The following is a 15,439-nucleotide window of genomic DNA, read 5'->3' on the forward strand; positions in this document are numbered from 1 at the left end:
TTTCATTTAAATTCACACTTTCTGTGACAACCATTTCAAAACTGCAGCCTTAGCTATACTACTTCAGCATTGGGGTATTGAGACATTTAATTTATATTTGCACAGCACTTTGAGATCTCTGAATGGAAAACATTAAGGACAAAGTATAATTGTTCATATATTTTCAAATTTTAGAGAGACCCAGTGATAGTTATTTTCTATTCCCTGCAACTCATTTGCGGTCTTTTATTCCCACAACTGTTTACAGAACCACATGCTATTTTCATCTTCAGAACACTGAAAAACACTAGTAACTATGTATGGTACTCCCATAATGCCCAACACCATAATATCTGAGTACCTCACAATCTTTAACATATTTATCGTTGCAACACCCCGTGTGAAGTATGGCAGTGCTATTACCCTCATTTTACAGATGGGCCACAGAGAGACTAAGTGACTTGCCCAAGGCTACACAGGAAGTCAGTTGCAGAAAAGGGAACTGAATGCAGGTCTTCTGAATCTTGGAGTAGCACCCCACCCATTGGACTATCCTTCTTCCCATTAACTGTGCACACAAAACACACAACAAGTTAACTCTCCAGAGAGCAGGAGACTTCTAATTTGTGTACTGACTTGATTGCTCCACACACATCTGAGCGCGCATTTTGGCCCAATGATTTTAAATGTAAAGGAGTGGAATCATTGCCAGGGAGGGTTGACATAACTGTCACTCATCAGTCCCTAAAGTTTGACTTAAGAAGTTGGTTAGCAAAGAAGGCCACCACTGCCATCTGCTGTTCCTGTGGCCTGGGGGCTGCTGTTCATGAAATCAGCCATTGGAATTGGAGTGAGAGAAGTGGTCTGAAATATGTTCCTTTTATCTAAAGACCCACTTTTGCTCCTGCCTATACAAGTGTCGCCACTGTTTTGGGGAGCAGGCCCTATATTCTGAGAGACACATCCAAAACATTTTGATTCAGCCAGAAAGACCTTGTATTTCCAACGCACAACAGTCAATGACTTCACTGCCATGATCCCAATTAGAGAGACAAGGTGGGTGAGGTCATTTATTGCACCAACTTCTGTTGGTGAGAGAGACAAGCTTTCAAACCTACACAGAGGTCTTCTTTAGGTCTGGGCCACAGAACAGTGCAATCACCATAGAACTGTGCTATAATAAACAAATGGTGATCATTTCAGTGCGATTAAATTTCTGTTCCTAGAAACTTAGTCACACTTTAAAAACACACCATGGAATTATATCACACTTGTGCCTGATTTCTCTTAACCTAGCTGTAGTTTCAGGTAATACCTACAATTTATATAACAAAGAGATTAGAGCAATTATTTCATTCTACATTTACGGTTTTATCTTGTACATCTGACAAGGGTATGCATATAGTCAGTTCACTTTCCCCCCCGTATAGTCAGTCTGTTACAGTATTCAGGTTTCTCTGATAGAATTACAGCCAGATGGTCTATATATAAAAGAGACAAAAAACTATAAAAGTAGTTCCCAATGTAACTCCGTATTTTCACATGGCTAAAATATTCTGAAACATTCACCTTTTTGGCTAAAATTTTTAGAAAATTACTTAAATTGTTTGTAGTATCAGAGTACAGCAACCGACATATATTTCCCTGCTTAAACAAATTGTCAACATATTTTCCCCCACAGGAACAATTCAAAAGCCACTGAACAATGAAACTTCAAACTCAGTGTGTTATTAGTCCCCATTGAGATATTTTTATACTTAGCAGAGTTCAACAGTGGACTGAGTATGTGCAGTAGAAAATTTCATTAAATTTCATTTCACTTAAAAACACTGTTAAATATTCACAACTGGATGTGTACAGCCAGCTATTTAGATTTAAGGAATTTTAATAGCCCTGCTGGTAATGCTGGCAGAACTATTATTCTTCATGAGGCAAGAAAATTCTCTGGATCTTTTTCATTCCCCCTGTTTCTTTAACTATCTACTGTTTTCTTTAAATATATACTGTGGGAAATTAAACGGGAGGAAAAAAATCTGTTGCAGATGCAATATTAAGATAGTTAATCGCACAAACAAAAATTTAGGAAATGCAAATTTCTCACAGAGTGTTTTACTCAGCCTTGTTGCATATAATACTTTCTATTCCCATTTTTCTTACCAAAGGTCAAACTCTGTCTGTTAGGTTAGGTCTGTTCTGGGCATGATGTGGAGCTGCTCTCACACACTGGGGGATGTCCAGGAAGGGTTGGACCACAGAAAAGACACTATCTCACAGACCTCCACTGAGAGTAGCTCCTCCTCCTTGGAGAGCTAGTTCCACCACAGCCCATCCACACTCTGAAAACCTTACAATGGCTTGTGCCTCTAGGGGCACTAGATAGGAGCAAATCCATAGAATCATAAAAGATTAGAAGAGTTGGAAGGGACCCCAGGTGGTCAACTAGTCCAACCCGCTGCTCAAAGCAGGACCAATCTCAACTAAATCATCCCAGACAGGGCTTTGTGAAGCCGCACCTTAAAAACCTTTAAGGATGGAGATGCCACCACATCCCTCAGTAACCCATTCCAGTGCCTCAACACCCTCCTAGTGAAAAGGTTTTTCCTACTATCCAACCTAGACCTCACCCACTGCAATTTGAGACTATTGTTCCTAGTTCTGTCATCTGCTACCACTGAGAACAGCCTTATTCCATCCTCCCTGGAACCCCCTTTCAGGTAGTTAAAGGTTGCTATCAAATCCCTCCTCATTCTTCTCTTCTGCAGACAAAACAAGCCTAGCTCCCTCAGCCGCTCCTCATAAATCATGTGCTCCAGCCCCCTAATCATTTTTGTTGCCCTCCTCTAGACTCTCTCCAATTTGTCCACATCCTTTTTGTAGTGGGGGGGCCCAAAATTGGACACAATACTCCAAATGTGGCCTCACCAGTGCCGAATAGAGGGGAATAATCATTTCCCTTGATCTGCTGGCAATGCTCCTACTAATGCAGCCCAATATGCCGCTAGCCTTCTTGGCAACCAGGGCACACTGCTGACTCATATCCAGCTTCTTGTCCACATTAAGCCCCAGGTCCTTTTCTGCAGAACTGCTGCCTAGCCAGTCGGTCCCCAGTTTGTAACAGTGCATGGGATTCCTCCATCCTAAGCGCAGGACTCTGCACTTGTCCTTGTTGAATTTCATCAGATTCTTTTCCTCACTCCCCCATGTACAAACACCTAGCTGTGCTTGGCAGTTGCATCAGGGGCACAGAACGGAGGGAGAGGAAGGCACCTTCGACCTCCCATTCTACTCCTTTGAGTACTCTCTTGTGTACCATAAAAGTAGGGGATGTAACAATTAGCTAACACTGGTGGTTGAAACTTGACTTTAGCACTTCCTGACTTTGGGTGATGTTTAATTGTATAATCACAAAACCATGTTGGCAGTTTTTTGCATTTAAGACATTAAATAAATACTACTGGCTATGTACATCCCCACAGTTTTAAGGATGTGATAAAAAATTCCAATCACTTCAGGTAGATCAGAGCCTTATAGCTTGACCCTGCAAAGAGCTAAATGATGTTGAGCATCTTCTGTCACTTCTCTGGGCATTGAGGGCACTAAGCGCCTTGCAGGAGACATCCGGCACCCTGATGGAGCAAGCCTTCAATCTGGTAAATTGTAAAAAGGGTTGGCAGAACATATAGTAATATGAAAGCAATAAAACGATGATCTGTAGGAACAGGCACAGATAAAGCCCTTGTCGATATGGATACAGAATTTACAAATATGTATTCACTTGGCTTATTATTAATATCATGCATCTGCAGAAAATCAATGCAAATTTCACAAGGAATAATAAACAATGACAACAAAAAGTCAATGATGTCCTGGGGAATAAAGAACCTACTGATTCAATATTCCAGCATGTCATCTACTCACAGGGCCAAATTCATCCAACAAGAAGTAATTCCTCGGAAGTCGACAGAATTACGCAAGGGATTAACTTGGCCAATGAACTCAAGCTTTAATATGTTTGCCATCTTCCGTGTCACTGACGTGTCCAGTATCCAGTTCCAAAGCAACTAGCCTGTATTAGGCAACATTTGTATAACATCCTAATGTCCATTCGGACATCTGTCAGATGGTAAAATTTGAGACTGAGAACACTGACTCTGTTTCAGATTATTCAAAGGTAGAAATTAAAAACCCTGATGTAGACACTAATACACGTGTCTTGCTAAGAAATCACATGTGCCACATACCATAGGCAAACAGCACAGAGGTTAACCACGGCACGGCAATCTTAACACTTCACAGCTTTATGTGTTTCAAAATGCAGTATTAGCTAGAACGTGCCATAGTGAAGAATATCAAAAATATATTTTTAAAAAGTGAGTCACCCTACACCTGAAATAAAAGATGATGCTGGTGAACCACTTGAACAATATTTACTCTGATACTTTTTTAAATGGTATCCATGAGCTATTTATGGGACAACTTTCTGAATAGAGCTGGCAGAAAAAAGGGAACCCCACTCCACAAAAAATATTAATATTTTGGAGTGGGGGGGGAAAATCACCCCAAACGGGGCAAAATGTCAGAAACGGTTTTTCATGGAAGGGGTTCTGAAGAAAAATTCCATTTCAGAAGAAAAGCAATGAAATTTTTCAGCTTCCTGGCTGCCAGCTGAGAAGAGACTTACACCCTGGTTGCTGGAGAGGCACAGAGTCTAGGCACACAACCTCCTTATCTCCCCAATCACCTCCCACCCACAAACTCTGGGTCCCAACAAGCAGCGAGCCTGGGCATTCAGCCTCACCACCAACCCTCCACCCCATTCCAGGAGTCATATAGGCAGAGTGCTGTGATGGCAGAGCTTTTTGCCTCACCGGCTCCCAGAGCTGGGTGAGGAGGGAGGCAACCCTCCAGGAACGCTTCTGTTAATTTCAGTGGGAGAAAGTGAAATTGAGAAGACCCTTCCAGGCGGACACAGCCAGGGAGCCATTGTTTGAATTTTTCTTGACAGAAAGTTAATTTTTTCAGTAAAATTTAGTTTTTCTTGTGGAAAATTTGAGTTTTGCAAAAAAGACATTTTTAGTTGGAAAAATCACCAATGAAAATTTTTCTAAAAGCTCTATCTACTTGTAAACGCTATTTTCTTATAGAGACTATTGGCTTTGCTAGCCCAGCACCTGGGCAATATCTGACCGTCACCCTTATATCTATCACAATTGTTCTTTGTGAATGTGACACCTTAACACACTTTGCTTTAACATTCTATAGCTGTGACATCTTAAAGCCACCTTTAAGGACAGCAATTTTAGTTTACTTTTTGAAGACTGCTACACTAAATACAGTTGAATTTGACCTCTGCTTGGAACTACAGAAACATATGCTATGTATTATAGTCCTGTGGAGAGCAGGTTTAGTTACTGGTAGAAATAACGAGCTACTAGATCCAATAAAGCCGAATAAAAGGATAATGTCAAGGTAGTATTCTATGTTTTTAGTCTTTTTTTAATTCACTGTTCTCTATAACATCTGGTTGAAAAACTGAAGCTGAAATCTGTTTTTGGTTTTTGTTTTTTTTTGCATTAAATGTACACCCATACCATTTTATAGGGCTGTTTGTAAATGTTAGGCAGTGAATTTGTTTTTATAGGGTTGCTCATGACTGCTTGTTTGCTGACATTTATTACAGGTTTTGTAGAGGGATAAGGAATTAAACAGATTTTGACTCCCTCCTTCTTCCTATATAACAAGAAACACGAATTTTCCAAACAAGTACTCTAAGAAAAAGCGTGGGTCATATTTTAGATTTATCAGCTAGTGTCCCTTTAGGTGCAATACTACATTAAAAAGGGGCGACAAGGTAAATGACACCTATCACTGTGACACAGGCTTCAACTAAAGAGCCAAAATAACTCTTTAAAGAAGGGGTTCTCAGACTTCTTTTGCTGGGACCCCTTTGCAAATATTTCAGGCTGTGATAGTCCCCACCTCCAAAAGTGATGACCTCCCCCATGCCAGGCCACCCTTGCCAGCATGCATGAGGGCTGACAGCTCGCGACCCCCCGAGGGGTTATGACCCCCAGTTTGAGAACCCCTGCTTTAAAGCAGACTTCATAAAAAGCAAAAGTCAGTACAAAGTAAAAATTCATACAGCCAATGACTTGTTTATACTGCTTTTTACACTACACTCTGAAATGTCAGTACAATATTTATATCCCAATAGATTAATTTTATAATTATATGGTAAACATGAGAAAATAAGCAATTTTTCAGTAATAGCGTGCTGTGACCCTTGTATTTTTAAGTATATTTTATATTTTAAGATTTTGTGAGCAAGTAGTTTTTAAGTGAAGTGAAACATGGGGGTACACAAGACAAATTAGACTCCTGAAAGGGGTACAGTAGTCTGGAAAGGTTGAGAGGTGCTGTTTTAAAGCACCGGATCTTTGGGAGATATGTGGGTATGTTTACACTTCAGTGTAAGTCCAGGGTTAGTGGGACTTGAGTCAGCTGACCCTGGGTTAATGAACCCAGGGCTTGAGCATTTACACTGATTGTTAACCTTACATTAAGAATTTTCTAATCTGGGCTCAAACCTGGGGCTCTCATGTCCACACTGGAGCACACAGACCTGAGTTAAACCAGCCATACCCCAAACTCCATAGTTCCCTCTCAAAATGGAGTAGTACCTTTTGTGATTTATGTCTACATAAACCCTAAACCATACTCTGATTTCAGAGGCCCTGCAAAAGACAGTTTAATCACACTTAGCAGGTGTGGAACGGTTGTTGAGTATGCTTTAGGCAGATTGAAAGCCCCCTGGAGATATCTACAGACCTGTTTGGATGCCAGTGTCATCAGTGCTGTCTACATTACTGTGGATTGATGTGCTCTTCACAATCTTTGTGAAGCCAGAGGTGAGCCATTTCTCCCTGAATGGTCCTATGACAGCGAGGGGCGGCTGAATTGGTCCCTCAGCCAGAAAGTGCACCTACCACAGCTAGAGATGGATGCATCCAGGCAACAGAAATCAGGGATGCTTTGTACTCCCACATTACGGATTTGCATGGCACAAAGGAAGAGGGGAATAGTACCTTTGTGAATGTGCTTTAGGGGGAGGGGATGGGGCTTATTGATTTTGTGTGGGGTTTCAGTGCATGGTGAGGGGTGGGCATTTGATTGCAAGGCAATATACTTACAGATGACAGGACCACTTATGAAATGGGGGATGGTGATGATTCCCAGTATGGATTCATATAAAGAAGTGATTGAAGTATGGATTGACACACTTAAACTGTACAGAGGCATAGTGTTTGCTTATTAATTCCTAATTGTCCCTGATCATGTGTTTACCTTTATTTTTTAAATACACATTGTATGATATGATGCAGTGATAGCAGTAAACTTTCTTGATGACACAAAAATTATTTATAAACATGTATTAGAAAAGTACAACATTCACACCCTGCCAGGCAGGTCAGCTGCCATTACCACACCAGGAACAACACTAACAACAGAGCCTTGAAAGGGAGATGGAGGGGGAGGAAAGTGCATGAACAAACACAAACAGGTCAGCCATGTGCAAGACAGAAACTTGCTTCAGACCACAGAAGCTCCCTGGACATAGCCTGGTGAATCACAATGAAAGAAGATCAGAGACGACGGTAAGTTACAAATTCAAAGTTGTTCTTTGTTTTCTGCACAGCTATTTGGTTTGGGGGTGGGAGTGGAGAGGATTAGAGAGATGCAAGTGGTCTTGCTACAAAAACGACTTCTTCTATTATGTCAGACCTTCCACATTTTGGAGGATGTAACTGTTCATGTAGTGCCCGACTGGCAAAAGGAGATGTTATTCTGAACTGGCAGTGGGAAACGTGCAGTGTATGCAACCAAAGTAATCAAACATATAGTGACTGAAGAGCACATTTATGAATGGAGCGGGCTAGTCAGTTACCAAGGTGGCTCTGGAAAATATGCCCTTCTGCAATGTGATTACCTATCTGGAGATCCTGTTTCAGGAAAAGTTTGCAGCTATCAGCACCTGGGATTAGGTCAGAATTCATCAGGGAATCAACAGGATGCTGAGTTAGCTTCCACATGGCTTAGCTAGTTATGACTACATACAAACAAACACACAAAGCTCCATATCCATCCCCCTAATATCCCATCCTTCCACCCTAGAACATTTCTGGACACCTTTTCACACCCCAGTCAAATCTGGGACAAATTATTTTGTCTCCCATGGCATATTTCCCACCTCTCCCCCCCACTCCTTTAGTTCAGTTTCCAGGCGGCTCTTTACACCACCGAGTAGTTACAGACTGGCATACTTATTGGTATGGCAGGGTAAGGTTATTATTTTTAAGAAACAAGAATACCCTAACAAAACTCTGCACTTTTCCAGTAAAGAAATCACTTTCAAGGAGCTTTTACTGCCTGTCCTTCCTAGTCACTATTTAAAACTCACTGTGGTAGAAGGTGAGGAGGTGGTAGGAAGCCACGCTGCTGGGACACAGTCCACCATTAGCAGATACTAGCTGGGGCTTCTAATAACTTTTACATTGGTTCATAGAATGGAAATCCTTCTCATTCCTATATTAACAAACATCATAGTGGAGCGAGAAACTTACCAGGCTCCGTGGAGGCTTCTGGTAGCATGGAAGAAGCATACATTTTCATACCCTCAAGAAAACCAATGAATGAACTTTATTCATTTGCTGAGCGTTGCTTACAACTTAATGGCATACTCAGTTGACAAACTTAGTGAACTCTCTGACCTCTCTAGAAATTCCACCTTGTGAACATGCCAGGCCTTTCTGAGCTGCTGACTCTCTCACTTAAGTAACTGGCACAGAAAAACAAAATTTCATAAAGCAAAAGACTTTTTTTGAGACATAGGTATCACTCTAATCATTCATGGCTTCTATATAGACTGCAATATAAATAAAAATAAAATTCAAAATAATAAATAAAATTAAAATAATTAAAACAAAATAATAATAAAATTCAAAAGATCAAATACAGGAAACAAAAATCAAGTATAATTACAAGCAGACTGATTTGTTCTTTCTTCCATCAGCCCTTCAACTGAAGACTTATCTTACTCACTTGACCAGTTTTACACCACCCTATATCCATTGACTTCAGTAGAGTTACTCCTGATTTTTACCAGTGTAACTGAGATAAGATCCAGGCCCAGTGGCTCTACAACACAAAGGACCTACAGTGAAATCACAAGATTAGCACTTTGGCACGTAAACAACTGCCTAAATCAGAACCTTAGGCAAGTAAGTGCTTGCTAATTGCTGTTTTATACATACAGAAAAGAACCCTTGCTTCAATGATGTAATTAATGCCCTTGGTAGAATCTTGTCAGCCACTTTCCTTCACACCCTTTTCTTTTAAATGTTAACAAAACATTGCATTATTTTCACTTCACCTGTTTTTTGGTGTATTACCTGTCACTAGCACAGCTACTCGTTGCAGTCCAGTCATGCTGTGGATTGACTAGTATACCCCAGGAGAGGAAGACAGAGGTTGGAGTCAAAGTGCCAATCACCAGCTGCAGAGGCTTGTGTGTCTTGGTCTTACCTGTATAAGAAACATACAGACAATTCTACTTACACTTCGGTTTTTTCTCTATTTAGGGGAAAATATTTGTGGCTGGTTAAGAGAATGAAAGAAATTAAGATTTAATTTCTCCTCTAAAGTCAAAGAGAAGGTATAATGCAAGTGAATTCAATCCTGACTTGAAGGGATCATCCCCCTCACCACACTCACACACAGACATACACACACTTCTCTTTAGTTATGAGAAAGGAGATTAAATTTCCAAGGGAATATAGTGTTCTATATCTCCCTAGAAGGGATGATCAGTAGTGATGAGTTATGCCCAGTGTCAATTTAATGTTGACTGCAGTACTTTTCACCAGGACTGAAATACAACAAAACCTACACATTTATTTCACTTAAAATTGTTCACAGGTCTCAAGTGGTGCCTCAGTCTGGTGAGACCCATCCCTCACCATGCAGTTAACCTAACCCCTCACTTCTTACACAGTACTTGCAATTTAGCTTTGCTCTGAACAACAGTGGTGCAAATATCCCTTTAAGATCAGAGGTTCCCAAACTGTGGGGCATGCGTGCCCCTTTGGGGGGCACAATAAGGTTATCAGAGGGGCAAGGGGCTGTAGTCTGCCAGCTGGCCAGACCTGGCCAGGGCAGTAGCAGGGAGAGCATGCAGGGAGGTGGTCAGGGAGGGGTGAAGGAGTGCAGCACTGCCCCACCCCAGCACCAGCTTGCTGCTCTCCCCCTCTTCTCCTCCCTGATTGCTGGGGACTACCTGCATGCTCTCCCCACCACTGCCTGATCTAGCCCAGACACCTGGCCAGCTGCAGCCCTATGTATTTTAAACACTCTGAAGCATGCAGGAGTAAGAGGTTCTGGCAGGGGAGGAGGAAGGCAAGGAACTCTAGTCTGCTCCACTCTGTACCTCCATGGGCTCCTGAGGGCATGGAGCTAGCCAGGTTCTGCTGCTGCCCCACGCACAAGCTGCCTGCTACCCTCAGTGAATCACTTTCTGCCCTTGATGGGGGGGGGAAACAGGGTTGTTATGTGACGACTCCCATGGAGAAGAAGGGCGCATCAAAACAAAGGTTGGGAACCTCTGCTCTAAATGAAGAAGAACTTTTAAATAAAGTTTGAAAAGCTAATGCCTAAGGCTAGTGCAGTGATTTAGATGGTAGTGTTCTGCATTGCCTGGAGCAATCCTTGGTTCAGTTCTCTGTTCATGCCTCTTGATCTCTACTTTGGAAGTGCTATTCAGCCATTGGGAGGAGTTCCTCACCTCTTTATCAATGATACCTCCAAAGAATTAAGAAGTGGTTTTGTGCTCTTTGACCAGCAAGTCTGTAAGGAAGTGAGATTTGCTTTTCCAAGCAGTTTGTGGGTAGTTGGAAAACCATGCAGTACCTGTGTTTTACACAACACTGATTAGTAGCATTTTCACAGATTAAAAAGTGGGTTTTTTTTTTCCATTTAGAAGTGTGCTGTGATGGAATGTACTGTGGAATGTACAACATTTAAAAAAGAAAGGCAAAACTCCAAACATTTGCCTGGCGTGTAGGCTAGATTCCCCACTCTCTCTGTTTTCTTATAGGGTTGTGTGTGTGTGGGGAGAGGAGGGGTGTGGGGGTGGGTTTTTTAAAATAGTTCATTTATTTGTCAAGCTCTTTGACACGTATCCTGTCTACAGTGAAGTCACTTTCTAAATTTACTTTCTGGGGAACCAAGGGTCACATGAACCTGCAAATATAAGAACAGAAAAGCCCATGTCTCATCTGCAACTGCTGTGTTATATATAAAATTAAGTTTTAAATATTAATTTATTATATACTAAAGAGCAGCCTTGTTATATCTTGAAACGGAGACATTTTAATTAATAGAAAAGCAATTTTAGATCATTCTTAGAGGTTTCTAAACCTTTGAACCTCTAAAGTAATTATAATTTCTCTTTGAGCTCTGCAAAGTTGGACTCCAGCTTTACAAGCGTGCAGACTAGATTCAGCCAATCCTGCAAGCATTCGAGATGAAGTCTGGTATGCAGTGTCACAAATGTGCAAGAGACCATGTGACCCATCATAAAGACTCACTTCTTTCATGAGGTCCACAAGCACTAACTCACATCAGTCCAATGCCTTCTTCAACTTAACACTTGAAGGGGGGTGGCGGGAGAATGTCTAAATTAACCCCACCTTTCCTTACTGTCTGCCAGTACATCTAGTCCTTTCTGCATCTGTCTTTTAAGAGCAGGGAATGTCTTTAATTGCTGTCTGTCAAATAAACAAAGCTTTTACAACAAATAGACAAGGAATAAGGCTTGAAGTTCGAGGATGCTATTTTATCTAAATTAGTTCTCGCAACCCTAGTTAAAAAGCATTTGATTGTGTCATTGCTGAGTGTGACAGTGTTAATTTAAGTTATGTAGTGATGATGTAAGTATGAGAGAATGCAAGTTTCAGAACTCAGTTTCCCCAAGACTGCTTGCATTGGGAGTTGTGGCCTAGCCTATTATAGAAAAAGAGGTCAGCTGCAAAGTTTGGCAGGATCCAAAGTTATGCATACTTAGCAGTGTTTGTATCTTGGTTCAGGCCCATCTCTAGTAGGAAAGATCCAATTAAAATTCCCCATGACTGAAGCAGCTATTAAAATTAATAATCCTAAACTGAGGCTTTAGGCAGTTTGTTTGTTCTTTTAAATGCTGTACCTGAATAGTTGTTAAATAGCAATCTGTTATCAAATATTTTCTATGTACATCTAATGGAGAAAAATATTGCTTCATGCCTGCAAGGACCCTGGCAAAGAGATCAGGCCTCCACTCCCAAAATACAGATGATTAAACAAGTTCCATTTGAAGATCTCAAGTACTTAAAAACATTAATTAATTATTCTTCATCACACCCCTGTGAAGCAGAGAGTTATCTTCATATTAAGATGAGGAACTAAAGTACTGAAAGCTTAAATTACTTGTTAAAGGTCATACAGGAAGTCTGTAGCAGAGGCCAGAAATAGAACTCCGATCTCCTTCTTAGCAGATCTGCTGCTTTAGCCAGAAGACTGTCCTCTCCCTTCAGCATTGAGTATTGGTGAAGTTAGTGCTTCTCTAGAATCTCCAATAATATATATAAAGATCCTTCAATGGAAGGGTGTATCAATGGAGTGCATTAAAATTTCTAAGGGAGAAAGATTCCTAATTGGCATTTTGAAAAGATTACAAAACATTAATCTCCTATCCAACCCAAACCCAAGAATTGCAAAGACTATAAATCAGTACATTTCAAGACAGAATTCATTGTTTATAATTGTGCATCAACATTCCACTAGCTAGGACAACTTTTCATGTGCACTTTTGATCCCCATATTCTAGAAAAAGGAAATTAAATATGTTAAATCTCAGTTTTCATAGTGAGAACCTATTTTAAAGAAGGATCTCTGAGAACTACAACCAGCTTTCTTAATCAGAACATCCATGAGTGAATACTGCCTAGATGTACATGCCTACATTTTTATTTTAAACACACAAATGTGGGACTGGGATCACCCACATCTGAAGATTTTGTTTTGTCAGACAAACTAAATAAAAACCATATCTGATTGCATATCAAAAGATGTGGTAATGTTACAGTACCTGAGCAGGTTTTCTTGTGATTTGGAACGGGTGCAGGTCGCACTGTAATCAAGTACCTTGGCTCTGCATCTGGAAATAACAATTTAGTAATTAGTTTAAATTCACAATTTGTTTTTAAAAATGATCAATTTATTATTCCTGATGAATAGTGGAATAGTCAATTAACATGTAACACTTTTTGGACTTTATTCCAGGCTATGGGTAGATTTACCTTATGATTTATTCACTGACAATCCAGAAACATTCTAGACACTATCAAAGAGATTTAAAAAAACCAAAAAGCACGTCTCTTCATGAAAAAATTTTACAACCTAAATGAGACATTCCAAAACAGAGAGGAAGCAGGGTACTAGGTGATGGGATACAAATACAAAGTCTTGAGCTACTCTAAGCAAATCACGTGTAGCACTACTACAGTGCAGCAGGCGGGGGGAAGCAAGAAGGAAGAGGAAGAGGCTATGACAGAAAGGGAAGCAGCAGGATGGAGCACAGACAATAGAGCAGAGGATAGAATCCAAAGGATTCTGAGTGAAGATATTCATTAAGATGCCAAGAGGCTGAGGATGTGATGACTACTGTTGCTACAGATGGGGAGTTTCCTGGGGCAGAGGCCTTTCACAGGTTACCTTGAAAGCTCCCCCACCCTAGGAATCTTAGTCACATACATGTAAGGGCTAAATAGGGGATGGAAGCCACTGTGGCTCAAGGCTTGTTTACTTGGTGAAATTCCCCTGCATAGCTATACAGGTAAAATTATACTGCTATAGTCATTCCGGTGTAAGTCCCCATAAGAACAAACTTATTCCAGAGTAAGAGTGCCTTTTTCCAGTTTAGTTTATACCACTTTAGCTAAATCAGAGTATAAGCACATAGATTTCTATTTAATCATTTTATACTTGCATGATCTAGTGGCTACTGCAAAGAAGTGGGAGTCAGATGTGCTTGATTTTATTCCCCACTCTGCCACTAACTGATTTTGGACTTTGAGCAAATATTTTGGCATGTGCCTCAGTTTCCTTCTCTGTAAAATTAAATTCCTCTCAAAGGGATATTATGAGGTTTAATTAAATTGCTAAATGCTTTGATAACTTTGGATAAATGCACTAGATAAATGCAAGTAGTGTTATGATGAGCCAGGAGTGTGTCTTATGTGTTAGCATAGTGTGTAGCACAACAGACACTGATCTTTATTAAGATCTTTGGATACTATTATAATACAAATAATATTTTTATGTGACAGCTGAGCTATAGCTAGCAATTTTCTTGCCAGCCAAATGGGTATTTGACATACTTTCAAATGTTTACATTTATTTACATTTAATTTTAACACTCAGTATCCTGGTTGTCTGTTATTTATTTATTTAAGAAAACTACAAAGTTCTCATCAAAATTTTATCTGTAAGTGAAAGATACGTAGCCTCAACCTTAACTCCACTAATGTATTCATTTATTTGAATATACAGTGCAACTTATATTCATTCTGTTATAAAAGCTAAAGGTGCAACATTTAAATAACAACAGAACAAATCTCATAGCTATCAGCCCACTTAATAAAATCAAAGGGTTTTTCAAACAGATGAGAATTTTGTTTTTAAACCCTGCTAGAGCAGCATTAAGTTTTCATAAAGCTGGAGTTGCAAATCATAACTACAGCTGTTTTCAAGCATCAGAGGCATTTATTGGCTGGCTGGATTTATTGAGAACCAGCTTGTAAATTCTTTGGCAATACTACCCTTCATAGGAAACAATGATATGAAGCAAATCAAACAAAATCAAGCTTTGCTGTTAATTTTTATACATAGGCTAACAAATTCTCAGTATGTTTGATGCTCCCTAGAAGAGCACAAACTCACGTTGCGAGAGGCTGCAGTTCAAATGATGTTTCTGGCAATGAAAGCCAGATAACTTCACCCCCACAGCTTAGAATAAGAAGATGTTTGATTAAAACAGTGTTCAGAGGGGAAGAGCGTTTTATAGTTTTGGGAAACTATTATCTTCAGAAAAAGGAAGGAAAACAGAGATTTTCCTTATTCCTGAGACATCAGAGATCAGACAAACCAATCTTTCTACTCCTTTTAAATATTTCAGGCTCATTTCTGCTCTCATAGAATCAGAGAATATTAGAGTTGGAAGGGACCTCAGAAGGTCATCTAGTCCAACCCCCTGCTCAAAGCAGGACTAACCTCAGCTAAATCATCCCAGACAGGGCTTTGTCAAGTCGCAGCTTAAAAACTTCTAAAGATGGAGATTCCACCACCTTCCTAGGTAACTCACTCCAGTGCT

At 40.2% G+C, this 15,439-nt stretch overlaps 1 protein-coding gene across 1 annotated transcript in view; it reads right to left on the reverse strand.

Annotated features, from left to right (window-relative positions):
* The window catches only part of ABI3BP (ABI family member 3 binding protein), a 252,722-nt gene that overhangs the window by 172,726 nt on the left and 64,557 nt on the right, over window positions 1–15,439 (reverse strand). Inside the window, exons 3-4 of the mRNA XM_067546154.1 lie at window positions 13,157–13,225; window positions 9,429–9,561 (exon numbers count right to left, since the gene is read on the reverse strand). Coding sequence (XP_067402255.1) covers window positions 9,429–9,561; window positions 13,157–13,225 — 202 coding nt within the window. The remainder of the gene's footprint in view (window positions 1–9,428; window positions 9,562–13,156; window positions 13,226–15,439) is intronic.

The sequence above is a fragment of the Emydura macquarii genome, unplaced genomic scaffold (genome assembly GCF_026122565.2).
Source record: "Emydura macquarii macquarii isolate MOO-44397 ecotype Brisbane River unplaced genomic scaffold, CSIRO-AGI_Emac_v2 contig_1119, whole genome shotgun sequence".
NCBI lineage: Eukaryota > Metazoa > Chordata > Testudines > Chelidae > Emydura > Emydura macquarii.